Below are 20,440 nucleotides of genomic sequence, written 5' to 3'. Positions count from 1 at the left end.
CAGCTACATATTTTCTTTAATTTTAGGGCCTCAGTAATAGCAACAAACACCCACTGTTTATGCTCATTATATTTTCATTAATTGGACTCTCCAGCTGCTGTCAATTAGCATCCTGCCTCTGCGTGATAGAAATGAGTCTGTTATTAGACTGAGAGTTAAAATTCACATATGATTTCTTTGTAACAATGAACAAAAATCAATAAAGGCAAAACTGTTTATGTGAGCGTGTTTGTTGTACTCATAGAGGTGGGAGGAAGACTGCACTGGGAGACGAAGCTTGCTGTCCACCTACACTATCAAAGACTCAGGAGCAGACTGAGAAATTCTGCTTTACAGGTTAGGGACAGAGCACTAGCAGCCAAATATAAATGTTCCTGTGATACCTTAAAGCCCTCAACTGCAATCAGGGGACACCACTTTTATGAGGTGGCTATATGCCGATTAACTGCTGAAAGAACACAACTTTAATCTCCTGTGGGCAGAAATGGGAGGCTAAGAAGGTGGTAGGCTGCAGGCTAGAAACCAAGCTGAATTCAATTAATGGTGAGACTGTGGTACCCTTATGAAGGCTGGATAGAATTTTATACTATGAACTTTCCCATTGTACCTTGGAGTAAGGTATTACTCAAAGGGTACGTCTAGACTACACAGTTTTTCTGGGAAAAACTGTTTAGTGTCTAGGGAACGTGTTTGTTCTTCTGCTTATTTTTGCGGAAGAGCAAATACGCTCTATTCCACAAGGAATAAGGGGGCTTCCAAAGAGGGTTTTTTCCCGACATTTGGCCCACTCTAAATAGACCAAATGTAAGAAAAGACTCTTCCGACAAAAGAATCGGAAAAATCTACGCAAAATGTGGAGTGCATTTTGCGTAGCTTTTTCCAAAAAATAAGATGTAGTATAGCCGTACCCTATATAGTAAATAAGAGTATTGTAATCTGGCCTTAAACTAATTTAGAAACTCTGACCAAATTTTTTTTTAATGATTTTAAAACTTCAGTTCAGATTTGGGAACAATCCAAATTAGCAGCGGTAGCAAGGGCTGACATACTGCAGGCAGTCTTGGCTCAAGCTTTTTTACTCCACTCTGCCGTTGCAGTTCAATGCTGACCTGCAACTCAACTCTTATACTAGTCCCAGGCATTTTTCAGTCTCAAATTGCCAATCATGATGACTTGTGTCACAGTTCGGAAGGTGGATAATAGGACAAATGACTCATTAAGGACTACGAAAAGACCACCAACACCGAGATATATAGTTTTTTCTGTGCAGCCTCACCCGGAGGTTTCAACTGGCTACACTAACCGTCCTCATTTTTTTGTTTTAAGCTGTTGTGTAGCTCTCTTGATCACCGCTAAACTGCTGAAGGTTGCACCAAGTCATTCCTTCGTAATGTAATGTAATTTTAGTGAAGTGCTTTCAAATCCTTTAGCATAAAAATTGCTCTAAGCATGCATATTTCCTTGTTAACTGCATGTTGTATTTATTTGTAGTGTCTCAGGTCCTCAAACATTTTTAAGCATGGGCAGTCTTGACACACCAATATTTAGATTTATTAATATAAAATATTATTATCTGGTCCAGCATATGAAGCCATCACAAAGAGGGGGACCATTCTCCTTTAATTAGAATGCCACATTTGTCTTAGTAACATTGTGTTTCAGTGTAATGTTGCTCTCCATTTTGTTGTTTCATCCCTACCCCCACCCCATGAAAAAAATGCTCCTAAATTTAAGGAATGGTAAAGATCTATGTTTTACGGTGAATGCATTACAGAGCAGTTAGCTTTCCTTCTTTCTTTCCTTCTAGAAATCTGTCGGGGGGCTTAAGTAGTCAGCAGCAACGAAATTAACTCCTTACCATCTCTAGACATTCCTAGGGCAAGACACTTCTGCAGTCGGCAGTGTTGGCAACGATTTCTGTTGGTTCTGTCAATTAAACAGTTTCTCTGCCTGGGGCATGAGTAAGAGGCATTGTTCTGCTGACTCCTCCTAAAGAAACCCTGGAGAAAAAAGGAGAGAAAGAAAAAAAAAAACTATATATATATGGGCCACTATAATAATCTCTAATTCAGTGAAATGTTCTTTATGATACAAGTATGTAAATGTTTTAGCCATAAACAGTGAAATAAACAGGATAACAAACTTTATAGATTGGTAACACAGTACCATGTATTTTACTATGTATTTTAGAAATGTGCTTCTTCTGTGAGTCCATTTGTTCAAGAACTCCTCCTAAACAGCAAGAGTTAGAACCACCAAATTTGGTATGTAGCTTCCTCTTATCATAACTTAAAGGAAGATCAAACTTGGTTGTGCCAGGACAATGGGATGTGGTGGAATGCAATTGTTTAACATCAAACAGAGAAGGAGGGCAGTGATAGCAGGGACAGTTATACTAACAAATAACCTCAGGAGGGCAGCAGGAGGCAGCATGGCCCACACTACCTCTTCCATGAGAAGCCAGCGTCAGCCTGCACACCTCCACATCATCCAGGCTGTCTCCAGGGAGAAGATAGTGAGTGGCATGCATGGCCTCCGCTGTCAAGAGGCCAGCCCCAGGGAGAAGCCAGCTGGTGGCCTGCATGACAAGAAATGCAAGCTATGTCAAGAGAAATGGAACTAGAAAGGGTAGACTAGAGAAAAAAGCTACACTTCTACAGAACAACAAAATGTAAAAAACGCAGAAGGAGCAGGTAACCCAAAGCAGGGAAGAGAAACAAAGGAAAGAAGCCCATTGGAAAACCTAGTATCTTTAGAAAGAAGCAACTGCGCACTAACGGTGCGTCTACACTGCAGGGCTTAACTCAAAATAAGCAACGCAAATTGAGCTACGTCAATTGTGTAGCTTATTTCAAAATAGCTTATTTCGAAATAGGGAGCGTCTGCAGTACTTATTTTAAAATAATAATAGTGAGGTAGCTGTGTTAGTCTGATCTTGCTAAAACAAAAGGAAAAACTATGTAGCACTTTAAAGACTAACAAGATGGTTTATTAGGTGATGAGCTTTCGTGGGCCAGACCCACTTCCTCAGATCATACTCTGGAAGAGAATTGGCATGACCATACATACCAAAGGAATACAATGAAAAAAGTGAACAAATTATTAAACTGACAAATCAGATTTAGTACAGAAGGTGGGGTGCGGGCTGTACTAAATCTGATTTGTCAGTTTAATAATGTGTTCACTTTTTTCATTGTATTCTTTTGGTATATATGGTCATGCCCAGTGCTCAATGAATCTGTGTATCTACTCGCCTGTGGCGAGTAGATTTCAGCCAGTCGCCCTGTTCATCGGCAGCACGTGCAAGTGCAGTGCGGGTCTGGCACATGCACAGTGCGGGGCTGGCGAGTGGATTTGCCACGGTTTGTCGAGCCCTGGTCATGCTAATTCTCTTCCAGAATATGATCTGAGGAAGTGGGTCTGGCCCACGAAAGCTCATCACCTATTAAACCATCTTGTTAGTCTTCAAAGTGCTACATAGTTTTTCCTTTTATATCGAAATAAAGCACTCTTCTTCTGACTTCCCTTATTCCTTGTACAATGAGGGTTAAGGAATTGGAGTAAGAAGTCCTCCAGCTCGACAGTATTTTGACACTATTTCAAAATAACTGCCTGCTGTGTAGACACAGACTAAGTTATTTTGAAATAGTACTAGTTATTTCGAAATAGCGTTGCTGTGTAGTCGTACCCTTACACAGTGAGAAAGAGATTGAGGGGGAGTCTAGCGACTGCAGGAAACCAGGAAGGCAAATTGAAGATAAAATGTGAAGTTAGAATCCATTGGTGAAAGACCGAGTAAGGTTAGACACTGCTACAGTGAAAGTGAGGTGGGTGAATGTTGCTCGGATGGTTTATAGACTAAACCTGAGCTGAATCAGAAAGTTAGGATTGACTTGATTCAACAGGTAATCCAATATTGTTTCAGTACAGGACTATGGATGACATCAGCAAATCATGGCAATAATAATAGCTGTGGTGAAACAATGGTGAGGAAACAATGTAATTGGATTGTTCATGATGGGATTCACTCAATAAATATAGTTTTTGAAGCTTCACTCACATCCTAGGACGTTAAATAATGTCAAGAGGTGTCACTAACACTGGACAATATTTTGCATTTGAGGACAGTCTATGAAATGAAGCTTAAAAGTCCCATTTAAACTAGCCTGAATGGGCTGTGTTAATGGTTATAATCTATTTACAATTTAATTTAAGACACAGGTTTTGTACCTTTGGGAATAGGGAAAATACCAATGAAAAAGTGCAAAATGCTTATTTAACCTTAAATGACAGAATTTCTTGAGCCCATAGCTGTGGGTTTAATTTAAGGCCAATTTAGAGTAAATTATTAAATGTATGTATGTAACATGTTTTATTGCAAATTTATTTTTTTGGCATAAAAAGGAGTTTTCTGTTTGAAATGTTGGCAATTTCTGTGTGAATAGGGAATTGACAGACGGGATTAAGCAGATCAGTTCAATCTTATTTTTAAATGTAACAGTTATAAAAATTAAGTTTTTAAAACTGTAACTATTATATTGTCTAGAATATCATATTATAGTGCTAGAAAATTTTTCAGATTGAAGACTGTGCATCTTATTTTCCATCATACAAGAATTTACATTGTCATTCTTTGGGTTTTTTTAGAATGTTATGGGGAATATATTCAAAATGTGATTTAGTATAATTTATTTTTTCCCGTCTTTCTTCAGATCTAAATGTTTCTTATAATATATAATATTTTATATATTTCGAATGGCTACATTTATTGGGAGAAAAATTCTAATGGGTAGAGTAAGGAAATGAAAAACTAGGTTTTTTTACTCTTTTTTTAAACTCTGACATTGAATCACTTTGTGATATTGGCAAGTCACTTAACCTTTCTTCCACCTGAGTTTCCTAGTCTGTGAAACAGGGATAGTAATATGTCCCATACCTCAAAGAACTAGGTTGCAGTTTTAACCAGTTCCCACAATTGTTGAGAGACAGGTGGGAAGGGACATTTTTTTGAGAGCCTCAGAGACATTGAGGCAGGCACAAAGAGTGAAATCCAGGCTCCAGTGAAGTCAGTGGAAAAACTCCCATTGACTTCAATGGGCCAAGATTTCACTGAAGGTCCTCAGGCGTGCAGAGGAGACTGGTGAAGTGGGAAAGGGGAGCCTCCTCACCCCAGGACAACCCCCCTCCACCCTAGACCCCACTCTCTCTCTGCCCTTGCTCTGACCCTCTCCACCTTTGCTCCACCCTCTGCACTCCTGTTCCACCTTTGCTCTACCCTACCTCACCTTCCCCCCCTCCCTGAGCAATGGGGGCTGACAGCAGTGTTCCGCCCTCTCCTTCCCCTCCTCGGCACTCACCAGCAATGGCAGGGGAAGTGAAGCAATGGCCCCAGTTCACAGCACTCCTCTGGCCACATCGCTCTGCTTCCCGCAGAAAAGCACTGACGATCTCATGTAAAATCATCAGTGCTTTTCCGGAAAAACTATGCTGCTCCCGTTCGGGCAAAAGTCTTTTTCCAAAAGACTTTTGCGCAAAAGGGCCAGTGTAGACAGCACAGTAGTGTTTTCCGCAAAAAAGCACCGATCGTGAAAATGGTGATCGGGGCTTTTTTGCGGAAAACCGCATCTAGATTGGCCACGGATGCTTTTCCGCAAAAAGTGCTTTTGCGGAAAAGCATCCTGCCAATCTAGATGCGCTTTTCTGAAAATGCTTTTAAGGGAAAACTTTTCCCTTAAAAGCATTTTCGGAAATTCATGCCAGTGTAGACGTAGCCTTGTCTAAATCTCACTTATCGGTCCTCATCCTCAAAGGAAACCTGCATAGCGCTTTCAAAAGATGAGCCCAAGAGTGTAAATTTATAATTCTGCTAGACAGCAAAAATCACAAACTGAACAGAGACACTGAACTTATTACAACAACCAGTTATCCTCTAACACCTCCCCCCTTTTTTTGTCCTATGACTGCAGAGGTGTTAACAGACCCTGAATGGTCCCTTACAATATGTGCTAACTAGTTATGTTAAGCAATCTGTTCCACTGCTAAGAGTACCTTTCCCAGAGGTGGAGAAGAGCTGTGTGTGCCTGAAAAGCTTGTCTCTCTTGCCAACAGATGTTGGTCCAGTAAACAATATGACCTCACCCCCCTTGTCTCTCTCATATCCTGGGACCAGCAACACTATAACTACACTGCATACATTTTTCTTCACGACAGTGTCATGAAACAGGATTAGACTAATTATTCTACTGCTTTGAAACTGGCACAAAACCAAAGGGCTACAGCTGTGTTAAGTGGCAGAAGAGCTTCTTATCTCAATATGCACAGAGAGTATTGTCTTTTCTTGAGGCACACACAAGAGCTACCATTAACACTGATCACTGGGAGAGAAGACTGCTCCTTATGACTGGTGAGAGACAGAAAGGTCCTTTTCTGCAGAAAGCTTTTTTCTGTATTGTTGTTTTTGTGCCAATTTTAAAGTATCAGATCGATTAGACTAATCCTGTTTTGTGCAATCATCCTAAAGGAAAGCCTATTTCCTGTCCAGTATGACACTAGAACCATACCACAATAGGAGGTAGCTCATTTACAATTGTTAAAGTTTCTGAAAGGCGAGGTCTGATTTTTGACAATGTAATACTTCTTGAGTTATGGGCATTAAATGAAACTTTATTTTATGGCTGTAGTAAATCCTTTTTTAAAAAATTTTCAGTTGCCCTCAATGTTATGAAATGATATAAAATACAAACCTGGAAAGAAAGATATTTCACACTACACACAGAGAGATGTGTATGTGCATCCACAAAATGCATGTAAAAGTGCATGTTTCCTTATATAAAATGAATTGCAGGTGCTAAGCATCTTTGTACCTTCAAGCGGGAAGTCAGAACTGCAAATGCCATGGGTTGCAGCTGCAAAATTCTCCACTTCTGTGAGTCCTCAACTAGTCTCTTACATAAGTTAGCCACAGAGGCTTCTTTAACATATAGCAGCCTCATCACGGATGCCAATAGTTCGTATTGCAGCCCCAAATCACTGAAGTCCTATGGGCATTCCCCCTTCTACACCAACCTGTTCTCTCCCATCCATGCTGGACCAACAAAGTAATGCCACTGATGCTCTACTTGAGCTGGAGGAATTTTTCTCTTGGCAATTGAAACTTTTTTTTATCCCCTTTAGAGCACAGAGGCACCAGAGTAGGGGCCCAAATCAGCCCCATAGCTCTTAAAACTGTGCATTATGACACTTAAATCAACTCTGACATTTTACACATACTGTAAATGAAACGAGAGAACAAAACTAAACCTCAGGTTCATTCAGGATGGAGCAATTCTACCACACTATAGCCAGCATCTGGATCACCATGTATACTGCATATTAATCACTCAAAGCTTCAAACAAGGAGCTATATCCAAATACCATTTGACTGTTGAATAAGGAAGACAACTAGCAAAGTTAGACACAGAACACCTGTGTCTCAGTAGCCATACAGCCTTCGGCACACCTTGTCTGAAAGGGTGTCAGAGTGTGTTGTTAGGTACACAAATGCCTGAGGCTACTGCAGATGCCAATGACAGAGTTGTATAATGTCTCATACCTTGCAGCCTTCACATGTGATGACTCCATAGTGTATTCCAGAGGACTTATCTCCACAAATTTTGCATGGTATCACTTCGATTTGTGCTGAAAAAGACAAAGGGTTATTTTTAGTGTATGATGTTATTTCTTTTCTTTTCTGTCCTAACTACTTGTCATAGGTTTCAGAGGGGTAGCTGAGTTAGTCTGTAGGGAAAACTTAAAAAACAACAAATAATCTAGTAGCACTTTAAAGACTAATAAAACATGTAGATAGTATCATGAGCTTTTGTGGGCACAGCCTGTGAGAGCTAACTCCCTGCAAGTGTAATATTGCTCTTTATGTTATTGTATGTTTTGCTGTGCTTTGTTCAGGTTTAACTGATTTACATGATGGGGCTTTTTGCTATTTCCCTTGAGAGTAAGAGTTCCCTCACAATAAGAAATCTTTCCTCACATTCCCTGTAAGTTTTCTCTTTTTCAAAATTTCATCTCCATTTCTCCTAGCTGTACTTATTGGACCACACTTAATAATTAGCCTCCATTTTTAGCATTCAACACCTTCAAACACTGCTAGACAGTAACCTTGCCCTCCATCACATCTTCATTCTTCACTGTGCTGTGGCAGAATTGCCATATATGATTTGATGCTCTTTCTATTAAGCTGCCCCAGCTCTTCCCTCTCGTCCACATCATCGCTTGCTGTACTTGGACACTTGATATGGTACAGTTCATGTGATGTTCTTTCATGTCCTCTGATCTGTGGTTTATTGACATACATCAAAGACATCCTCTAGCAACATCTCTAAATATCTCCAAAGTTCTGCCTCCAAGGAATTGCTTAAACCAGTGATTTATTTGCAGATATCCCTCACCTCCTCCAGCCAACGCCATTTCTTTACTTGATCAAAATTAGAGATGGACAAGAGTTATAGATCTTGATCCTAACATCTCCATGCTCTAGTTTTTCCTTTGGCCATAAAATTAGAAGCTAGCTACAAGATTCAGAACTGCATATAGATTCAGATTTACTCAAAATTGGAAGGTAAGGCTTTTTGGTTTAGGCCCTTCTACAACGTAAATATTCAATATACACTTCTGAGTCTATAAATATATTTTGCTTTCCCTACAGATGCTTTTTCTTTTTCTGTCTTATCATTTCCTATGTGTGAGGTAGAGTAGTTGCCTCATTCTCCAGCTCTGAATTCTTTGAATGAATTTGCCTGTCTATACTGCGTTATCACATCTGGATAGACTGTACATGGTTCTGGGCAGTTGAACTGGGAAGAGGGAGCAAGAAGCCTCCTTTCCCTTCCTTCGCATGAAAAAGCTAGGCATATTGATAGCCCTTCCACTTTGTGAGCCACATCATCAGTCAGTACAAATTAGTATAGCTCTAATGAAGGCAGTGGAACTGTGGATGTGACCTCTTGAGCAAAATGCTGCTTCTCCCTAGCTCCCTGGTGAGGTACATGCTGCCAGCCCATAGTGAGTGGGGAAGGGAAGAGAGGAGGCAAGGTTGTATGCCTGCCTCCCACCACAAAGATGCATCTGCTACTGGGGCCTGGCTGGACGCAGAGGGGGAACATGCCCTATGCACTTCACAAATCTCTGGAAGGGCATATGGGTCAGTGCCTTCATGGCACAATAGGGTTTTTAGTAACAAGCATGCACATAAAGTGAGCCATGATGGAGGAAGAGGGGAAATAGGGTTGCCAATTGTGGTTGGACCTATTCCTGGAGATTTAATCATATGACATAATCTTTAATGAAAGAGGAATCTTTAATTCCTTACTCCAGGCCAATTATGGAGGGTTGGTAACATTAGGAAGAAAGGGAAGAGCTCAGGAGGAACTTAAGGTGCATTCCCTTAAAAATCATGCTTTCCCGTTGAGGTACCATGACTGCTGGTGCATACACTTAGTTGTAGAGAATGAAAACATAATTGTCAAACTATTGCACAAACACATGTACACACAGGTGTCCATACTATGGATGCTACTGGAAAAGCTGTAAAGTGTTCTGGCTTTATAATCTAGTACCAAAATGTATTTGTCATCATTGTTCCCAGGCAAGAGAACAGAGACTCATTACAATCATCGTTGTAGCTCCCTTTATAATTTGACTAAAATCAGATGAATGCATCTACAAGGTTGTCCTTAAAGCCCCTTGGGCGTGCTGTGTATCTCTCACTGCAAAGTGATTGCTTCGAGCAATTACGAATTCATTTTTAAATAGCTCAGTTTTTTCCAGGTACAGTGGAATGCAGAATTGCCTTTTGCTCACAAGAGGCCTGCAAAAGAAAGTGAGCCATAACTTGTAGCTCTTCTCTCAGGGAGGTGAAACGACAGTCTTCAAAAGAGGGCAGAGGACAGAGAGGAGATAGGAAGCTTCATGGATGGATGATAAAACTTTCATATCCACTGTGGACTCTGGGACAGGACTGTGCTCCCCTGAGGTGCAATCAATGTCTCCTTGAGAAGCTCTTGAGACACCATAGCTCTCTTTTTTCCCCAGTGCAAGACAGAATGATAAAAGTATGATCTAGGCATGCATGGAACAGTTGCATGTGCACATGAACTCCAGTCTGAGAGAGAGAAATTTTCAAATGCATTTTTACTGCAAATTTTACTCATACAATTCTTCTACATGGGTTTAAATTATTGAGCAACCTAGCACATAAGACAACGTCAGCACATATAAAGTTAGGAAGCAAGAAGAAATTAACACCTTCCCCACAAGGTAAAATAGTCCTGCTATACTACTTCATTACTGTCTTGTTTAGAACATGTGGAGGATTTATGGTTAACCTAGTTCGTATTTTAATTATTAATCTGAGTTTAATATAATTTTTGTCATATTTCAGGTAGAGATGAACTAAAACAAAATCCCTGGATGCAAGTGTCAATGAACTCTGGGAAAGTTCAGATAAACTGTAGAAGTAAATTCTGTTTCTCAGGTCATCCATGATTCTTAGCTTGGCCAAATAACTGAGGCTATGCCTTTACTGTATAAAAGATGGTAATGGGGATTTTACAGTAGGATAATTAATGGGCATTAGCTATTATGCTGTAGAATCCCTCCGGAGACAAAGCACTGAAATTTTAGTCAAATGTGAGATAGCTAGGTGAGGGTCAACGTATACCTCAACCCATAGCTGATATTTTTCAGTTCATCTCACAGTAAAACTGTAGTGCAATACCTCCATAAGGCTTACGCACTAATTATTTCATGGTAAAACCACACCCTTTTGGCAGAGAAGAAAAAGCCTGAGAATGGTTCCTAGGTGCTGCCATTTGAGAGACTGCATTTCAAGTACTATAACTGTTTGTGGATCCCTAGGGTAAGAACCATGCAGAGGGAAACAACTAAGTCTTCGGGAAGGATGGACTGTTTTGGATTTTCAGGACTCAAAGGAAGATTTAGATCTCAGGCAGAAGCTAAAGTCTGGAATATGGGAAGCACCGGTAATCCTCAAAACTTAAAATGTGAGAGTTAGCAAGTGAAAACAGTGGAATGATAATCATCATAAAAACTGGATTAAAAAAAATAGTTTAAACACATTTACTACTTGATACTTTATGTCCGTGATAAGATATCAAATGGCTTGAATCTTCAAAACACTCGCTGCATCAAGCTACGCATTTGTTACTAGTGCCAGTGTAAACAGGCTGCCAGCACTGGGAGCCATGATGCCCCTCGTTGAGGTGTTTTTTAAAGCACACTGTTCCATTAAAGCGCTTTAATCTGGTAAGTGTAGCCAAACCCTTACACAGGGCTTTTCTTCAGCTCTGGGAAAGGTATTCAGAGAGTCACAGTTAAATACAGAAATTATGTAGCGTAATTAGTAATTAGTCAACACACATTTCAAGAGACCATTCAAGATGAAATATCCAGTTAACACTTCTCCAGTCATAGGGAGGAAAAAACTGTCATGGGAGGGGTTAGTGAAATAATGGGCAACCTGTGGTCCTCTGAGGTTCTGTATATGGCCCACAAGACATTTTGTTTATAGTTGACCCCAGGGTTGCCAGATTGTGTCTGCATAGTTTTTTTCCCTACCAGTATTGCTATAGCACCATGCATATAAAGCAAAGGTATGTGAAGTCATGTATGTGCTGACTGCACACAGCATTGACTATGAGAGCCGTGTACTCTCTCTGAATCCAATCAAAGCGCAGCTACAGTTCCATCGGCACACCCCGCAAATTCTAGTTACGCAAGCTCAGTTAGCAAAACTACCCTATTCCAGGAGATCGTCTTGGTCACAACAACCTTGCGGCACACTCGCTAGACTAGGTTGCCCATCCCTGGGTTAGTGGATTAGAGTGATAGTGAATACACAGGCTCCAGCAGATTGCTGTTGCAGCTTCTAAGATAGCTCATGGAAAATGCAACATCACTGTGGCAGAGAGAAGAGTTCAGAAAAAGCAGGCTTTGCTGCTGTCTCCTAGGCATTTCTCTTTTGTTCATAAGACAGTGGGACAATTTAAGGATTCATAACAGAAAACTTGAGTCGTTAATTGTACAGGCCAGAAGAAAAAGAAGCTGCTGTATTCCCAGAAACATCTTGAATTACTGTAATTAACACCCCGTGTACCAGGTTTCCTTTGCAGATTTAATGATTGTCAGCAGCTCCTACACCTTCTTCACATTGCATCTTTGTTCAATGCTCTAGATTTGTATATTTCCCCCCTCCTTCCTCCTCCTCCTCTCAACAAGACAGTTGATGAAATAGCACGTTAGCTTTCTTTCTGTAGAATGATTACAAAAAGAGCTGTTTCATCTTGAACCCTTTATAAGCATAACAAATGTATCCTTTAATCAAGGGGGTATTTTCAGTTTCTTTCAGAATGCTGAAGTCATTATATTATGTAACTTCAAAATAAACTAATAGCAAAGTTGCCACTCCTGGCAACTTTCAACAATACAGGAAATTATGTCCATCTCCCATTTAGACACAGTAAACATATTTTATATTATATCATAGGGGTGTTAGTCTGTAACTTTAAAAATAATGAATGGTCCAGTGGCATCTCAGAGACTAACCAAAATATATAGAATCATGAGCTTTCATGGGCAAAACCCACTTCATCAGATGAACTGGATATCTATTTATATCTATATCAAAGTGTGAAAACATTTGCTTGAAAATTTGCAAAGAAGGTGTACCCCATAAAGATAAATGCTACCAGATCATCTTCCTTCAGATCCCTCCTTGAAACTCTGTTCTCTGTTAGATGCCTAAAAAATTCAAAATTGGTTAGGCACTTGGTGTGCTGTGACTGATGCTTGTCACACTAATCATAATCATCTCATTGCTAGTTTGTGCTCACCCCGTTTGCTTGTTGTATTCACTTCTTGATTTATTCTTGGATTGTAAATTCTTTGGGGCAGGATCTCTTCTTTTGTTATGCATTTTGTACCGTATCTAGCACAGCTAGGGCTATGGTCATTGGGAGCTGACAATACAAATTTTAATAACTAATAAAAAATCCAAAAAAGGAGATGGTGTGTAGAAGATAAGATTTTAAGGTCTAATAGCAAAGAGAGTAAATATATGTTGCTCAAAGAAAACCCCTAAAAAGGGAATAAATTGTATGCCAAATACTTTAAATGTGCTCTTTAACTATCTTCAAGCCAAACTTTAATTACTTAGTTTCACAGATGCTCAGAGTGGAAAACAAGGAAACAAAAAATCCCATTGTCCAAATGGATACAATAAGTGCTGTATAGCTGTAGTTGAAGTCAGCTACCTCTGAGCTCAAGATGTCAAGTCTTCAGTAAAATCCAAATCTTTCATCATATGTCCAAAGGAGACACCACATCACACAACTAACAAACAGCTTTCTCACTCAGCCAAAGGAATACAAGCAACTATATTAAATCAGCATAGGCATTTCTTCAATAGGCCAGAGCTAATTCCCTTCCTAATAGAAATGTCATTCACTAGTTACAGTCAAACCAGATATCCTAAAAATGAAGAAGTAAGAATCATTTTGAACAGATTGGAATTAGTGGTAAATGCAGTGTGAAAAGAGTTTACAAAGTTCATGTTGAAATGTAAGCAAGAGTCAGCAGATGTCCTTCATGCAATACTTTTGATAACCACTAGAATCTATATTCCTTGGTCTTTGCAACAAAAAGAATTAGCAGGCAATGGAGTTCTGCATAACGTAAGACTGGGCAAGTATGTCCATGGGTACGTCTAAACTACATGCCTCCGTCGATGGAGGCATGTAGATTTGTGTATTCAAAAAAGGGAAATGAAGCCGTGATTTAAATAATCGTGGCTTCATTTAAATTGACATGGCTGCCGCGCTGAGCCGACAAACAGCTGATCAGCTGTTTGTCGGCTCTGGGCGCTAGTCTGGACGCTCCCCTATTGAAATGAAAGCCTTTTATCGACATCCTCTGTAAACCTCATCCTACGAGGCATAAGGGGGATGTCGATAAAAGGCTTTCAGGTCGGCGTGGTGTGTCCAGACTAGCGCGCGGAGCCGACAAATAGCTGATCAGCTGTTTGTTGGCTCAGCGCGGCAGCCATGTAAATTTAAATGAAGCCGCGATTATTTAAATCACGGCTTCATTTCTCTTTGCCTATCTGTCTAATCTACATGCCTCCATCGATGGAGGAATGTAGTCTAGACACACCCCATGTGCAATCTGGAAGGAAAGTGCAAGACCAAGTAGATTCCATTTCATGCAATTGCTGCTTAACATCAGAGGAAATTCACTTTCATTCAAGAGTGGAAGGACTATAATCTTCCCAACTGGTCACTTTGGACTCGTTGGGGAAGGAATGTGTGTCTCAAGGGGATATTCAGAGCTTTTACAATGTTGTGTTGGATCAGAAGAAAGTGGTACACTAGAGATGCAGTCTGAAGGGGAGATATCTCTTAGTGGATTTGTTGATACCACAGAGATCACACTTTGAAAAATCAGTTGAGCTAACGAACAAAGATCAGTTAAGTGGCATCCACTTCAATGCTTCCAAGGCACTTCCATCACCCTTAACATGTATTGCTTTGATTAGTGACTACTGAAATGGCATATTGCACTTCCATGTTTATTGTCCCTCTAGTTTCAGTTGAAATGTACTCAGTTTTAAAGTGAAAAACCATGTTTTTATCTAACTGCCTGTCCTACAAACTCAGTTTGAGCTCTGTCAGTTGAACAGAATTATCTTCTTCTTATGCAATATCATCACTAAAACTTTTCATTACAAATAAGGCCTTAGATCACTGCATCTCCATTGCTATCAAATTGTGCAATCAGCCAGCTTTCAGTTGGTTTGCTCTGGAATCCAGCAAACACTTCTAATGAGAGTGCACAAGAGGGAATAGATAAAATACAATGATGCTGGTCACTAAAGTGAACAGATAAGAGTTTGGCTATACATGAAGTACCAATCTGTTTTATAAAGAGGTGCTGTTTTTACATAGTCACTATGTAGGATTAAAGCTCTGGACTATCCTGCTTTACTTCATCACAAAAACTTACATATGAATATGTAGACTATGCATGTTACCGTAGTTTACGGCACCTTGTTCGACATATCCTAATGTTAGAATACTAAATAGATTTACATTTCCAAGAAATGTTGATTTATTTGTCTTTACATTCAAAAATGAAGGTGAAATTAAAGGAAAAAATGAGCGGAGGGCAGAAACTTCATCCTATTATTTCATGAAGAATTGTGGTGACCATATTTCTGTATGAGGAATACGAGACACGAAGGGGGAGGGAGGCCTGCCGGCACTGAAGGCTTCAGCCCATGGGGGGAAGTGAGCCTCCGGTGCTCAGGGCTTCAGCACTTGGGGCTCCAGTGGCTGAAGCTCTGAGCGCTGGCTGCTCCCCGCCCACCCTGCCCCACTACAGGGATGAAGTTCACCCCTGCAGCATGCAGAGTGGGGAGGGGGAGTGAACTGCCGGTGCTTGGGGCTTCAGCAGCTGAAGCCCTGAGCACTGGCAGCTCCTTCCTTACCCTCTGCAGGGGAAATATGGGACAATGTGCCCATTTTTTTTAAGGAGGAGGCCTTAAATAAGGGACTGTCCCGGTAAAAACAGGATGGATGGTCACCCTATGAAGAATAGAGGGAGGCAAAATGTCCACACATAAATAGCTCTCCCCCCTCGAGTTTCTAATATATTCGTATGATGGACATGCAGCTGACATAAATACTGTATACGACATACTTAGTGAGCTAGTCACTGTATAACTATATGGGATTATTGGGCTTCCCTATGCTGATATACTGGTTTGATTTTACTAAGGAGCTACTGGAAAAACAAGCAGGAAGGCAACAAACAACTCTTTAGCCTTTCCAACAAACACTCGGTCAATTACAAGGCAGTGGCTAGGACTGGTCTACACTGGGGAGTAATGTCAAGCTAAGGTAAACAAATCCAGCTACATGAATAGCCTAGCTGGAGTCAACGTACTTTAGAATGACTTGCTGCAGGATCTCCATTGCAATGGGTTGATGGAAGAAATGCTCCTGTCAACTCCCCTTACCCTTATTCTGGCGGAGTAAGGGAGTCAACGAGTGCACAATCAGTGGTCAGTTTAGCAGGACTTTACTGGGGATGTGAAAGTGTAACTGTGTACACGGTTAACTCATTGGTTAACATTTGTAATTACAGGCAGGCTCCCCGGTGCGCGTAGGGAGCCAGCTTAAAAGCCAGCTCCCCGTGCGCATCAGCTTCCAGGGAGCCCCCAGCACACACACACAGAGCTGCCTCTCTATCTCGGTATCAGAGGGAGCAAAGGGAGCCATAATGGTTAAAACGACGCTTGGGAGAATTGTCAATATGCTGTTTGTCAGGGGCACAGACTGACCCTAATGCAAGTCCTGGTGGAGTGTGTGAGGCAGAAGGGGTGTTCAGGATTTGCCATTGAGAGCACATGATACTATACCTATTTTGTCAATCTTTAAGGTGCTGCAGGGCTACTCATTGTTTTTCTTCCAGGGAATGGTAAACATGAGGAAAATAGTCATTCATATGGACTGCTTATCGTTTTAAGATCCCCTCCCTCCCCCCGAAATACTTTGGTTCTAAATGAGCCATACTTTGCTTTCAGAAGGATGCCTGGGCACTGTGTGCTGCTCTCAAAGGACGGAATTGTAGATACTAAATGTGCATTGAACCTGCTGAGGTAATCACGGTTAGGCTATGTCTAGACTGCAGGTTTCTTTCAGAAGAAACTTTTCTGGAAGAGGTCTTCTGGAAAAACTTCTTCCGAAAGAGAGCCTCCACACTGAATGGACACTATCTCGCATTTCAGCTGTGATTACTATGGACAGAGTGGTCACCAGAGCACCTGTGCTTCTTCCTCTTTCCTCTTCTTTTGAAAGAACTCCTTCTTCCCCGTCCACACACGCCTTTTTCTGAAAGAGCTCTTTTGGGAAAAGGCTTCTTCCTCGTAGATGAGAATTACCAATGTCAGAAAAAAAACCCTCTGGTCTTTCAATTTTCTTTTGGAAGAATGTGATTGCAGTGCGGACGTAATTGAAGTTTTTTTGGAAAAATGGCCTTTTTTCCGAAAAAACTCTGTAGTGTAGACATTCCCTTAGTAACAGGCAACTGCAGCATAAGGCCTGGTCTGAGAATGGGAGAATCATATGACTCCATCCTGAGAAAGCTGATAGTTTGAGGCTGGGGACAGGAGATGAGGTGCATTCAGAGGGGCAGAGAGCACAGTAACTGTGATTCAAAGCACCGTACTCCTTAAGCTTCTCCAGGAGGGTGCTTGCTGTTTCACAGCCTGGTATTCCTAGTGAAATCTCTTAACCCATTTATACTTTTTACATAATAGTCTGCAAATTATACATATAATGGAGGTGTTAATGTAAAACAAGTCACCATATAAGGTAGGCACCCAAATCAACAGTCTCAGTTACTTCAATGTGTTCAAATTATAGTAACTTAACACAATTTTAAAAGACATATTCTGTGCCCCATGCACATGCCTTAGAAATAGTAGGGACAAATGTTCAGCATTACTATTAGGAAAAGATTTAGCTGCATAATAAATGCAGAATTATTATTGCAGAGCTCCCACATCCCACTCAGACCCAAGCAACCATACTGCTGACACTGCACACTTTTCCTAAAGCGATTACTATTGTAATCCAAAATATTATACTACCCAGGCTATCTTATATTTGAGCTCATCAGATCCAACGTTCTGCAAATAATCTCCAGCAGCTTTAGCTAGTGTTTACATAAGCTGGTCAGGATGGCTGTTTGAGCAGTGACAGCCATGTCTTGTCTATGTACAAAATGAACCACACAAAAAATATGTACTTACAAGAGCAATAAGAGCATATATGGAAAATATATTACAAATGAAAAGCTCTTCTCTAGGAGGCACATACTGTATATTTGCAGTTTTATAGAGTCAAGCTCTTTATAGTATTCCCCCTCCCATCGCTGTTTCAATATATAACAACCACTTTGCAGCTTAAAACCAAAATCCATTTCCCTCCCACACATGTTCTACTCCATCACACACACACCCAGTGATTTGTTTAGAAAGCTCTTCATGAGTATTGGTCAGTCTGTTAGTATTGATTTCTTTTTTAATAGAAAATAGATTCATGCAAACATTTGGGAGCTTTCTTTGAGGGGGGAGGAGGAGTGAAAGAATGACACAGACTTTGCAATTAGATTGGGCAAAAGAGTAGGGCAAATTTTTGGCCTGCCCACCATATTCTTTTACTTGTAAATATTTATTTTTGTTTTCCCAGTATACTCAAAAGCGTTTTGCCTGTGATAGCTGCTTGTCATTCACATATAACACTCAAAATGTAAATGTAAATGGTTTAGCTATTACATGGGTGCAAAAATGTGATTTTTGATGGGTTGAACAATGATGAGAGTTTTTTTGCATTATTTGGTCTTCAAGGACTTGATCCTACAACAGTATATATGCAGAGTGTTGCCTGTAGGAGAAGGGATATAAAATAAATAGAAATTATCAAGATAGAGAGCAGAAGGAAACCTGATTTTGCATTAATGAAAGTCATGCTGCTACGCAGCCATCACATTACTCCTGCCTAGTGCAAAGGAAAGGCTAGAGCAAGCAACAGATACTGAAGGGCCTTTTTTAAAGACCAAGAATCACACCTGAGCTCATGTCTCTTCAGGCATTTATGCTCCATCCACACCTCACCCATTTTAACCATTGCTTGTATGAGAGCAGACAGTACGTGTGTAAGCATTGTGAATTATTTCCACTGAGGATGGAAGGTTACATCTAATGCTTACTCTTACTTGAGCTCATTCTCTGTGAGCAGTCTTCCATTCCCAACTATGCACCATAGGACAGAGGCTAGAGTGTGCTTATAAACTTCCTGTCCTCAGAGCAAAATGTCTTCCTGCTCAAGCTCACTAAGTTTCATGTCCTTTACATAACACGTGAAAACATAATTCTGTGCCCTTTCTAATTCTGAGGGGAGAAGAGGACAACAGACCAAAGTAAGGACCTCTAAAGAAAAATAGTTGACAATAAGCACCTTTAATAGTTATGAATCATACCACTAAATAAAGCTTGTGGTCCACATGCTTCTAGTATAATCCTGTTTAACTGGTCTTCTAAACTGTTTATTCTCTGAACAACAACAATACGATCACTCCAACTACTAAGAAGGATAAATATTGCGGTAATCTCTGGGTTATAGAGATGTCAGGAATAGTAATGTACTTGTAAGGTTCATTTTTATTTCACACTCCACTGAGAACAGTTTAGAATCTAAGAGGTTCATTCTAGTGATTCATGCAAATCTAAACCCTAGAACCAAACACACTCACACTTTGGAGAAATTTATATTTGAACCTGAACTTTATGGCTTGGGACTATCTCTAGTGTATTCTCTTCGTAATATCAGCATACAACTTTCATATTAAGCATAAATATCATGCAGAGACTAAACTCCCATTCCCCTTTATAGGAATGTATTATACCATGTGTGGAGAAGAATTAAAAATTAAACTGTATTTGCTTCTTGAATTTATTAAGTGATAAATTGTTAGAAATAATTTTAAAAAATTAATATTGTGATACAGGAATCAGAAAAGCTATTTGCTAATAAAGTTCAAATGGAAAAGATATCTTATTCTATCATAAGGAAGTCACACTTGCTGCTCATATTGTTTGCAATAATATCTCATATCATTCTCCTTATGTGAGCATTTATTCATACATGGTGGGAACTGATTTTTAACAAAGCCTCAGTTTCATCTCCTTTTTGCACCCACAATATTTGAAGTGAAAGAAGAAGGGAGCCTTGGATTAAAACATCTGACACCTAGCACTGACCAGAAAGAAACCTTTGTTATCATAAGAGATACTGGGGATGCAAGAACACCCTTGACTTGAAGTGATTTCCATTGTATATAGACTAATAATTTGGTTCAAATGCTTTCAGCACCCACAGTTTAAAAATTGTTCCAGGATCACTGGTTGTTATGATTAAAGTTGCTGTAAAAACATACATATAAAAATGTTAGCATTTGGAACAAAACATTACAAGGTGTGGAAATTATTAAAGTGAAGACATTAATTCCTTTACACCTCATAAATTCCCTTTAAAAAGCAGATGTGAAAATTCTTTTTATAAAGTGTAACAGCCTTAACTCTGATCTCTAATAGTTACCAAAGGTAACATTTCACTTTTCAAGTTTTACAAATTTAAGTTAAAAATGACTTAAACGTACACACCACTGATGTATATAAAGTAACTCTGAACTGACTTTCACCAAGCTACCTGAATTATACATTTGATAGTTTCTTTCTTTTTCTGCACGTATTGAAGAATATTGAATTATTTACACCATATATTAAAAACAAACAACATATTTATTG

At 39.9% G+C, this 20,440-nt stretch overlaps 1 protein-coding gene across 1 annotated transcript in view; it reads right to left on the bottom strand.

Moving 5' to 3' along the window:
- The window catches only part of RORB (RAR related orphan receptor B), a 204,125-nt gene that overhangs the window by 49,234 nt on the left and 134,451 nt on the right, over positions 1 to 20,440 (bottom strand). The window contains exons 2-3 of the mRNA XM_006137819.4: positions 7,592 to 7,677; positions 1,859 to 2,000 (exon numbers count right to left, since the gene is read on the bottom strand). Of these exons, the coding sequence (XP_006137881.1) occupies positions 1,859 to 2,000; positions 7,592 to 7,677 (228 nt within the window). The remainder of the gene's footprint in view (positions 1 to 1,858; positions 2,001 to 7,591; positions 7,678 to 20,440) is intronic.

Source organism: Pelodiscus sinensis, chromosome 6 (assembly GCF_049634645.1).
Source record: "Pelodiscus sinensis isolate JC-2024 chromosome 6, ASM4963464v1, whole genome shotgun sequence".
Lineage (NCBI taxonomy): Eukaryota > Metazoa > Chordata > Testudines > Trionychidae > Pelodiscus > Pelodiscus sinensis.
This window is presented reverse-complemented; position numbering and strand designations above follow the sequence as displayed.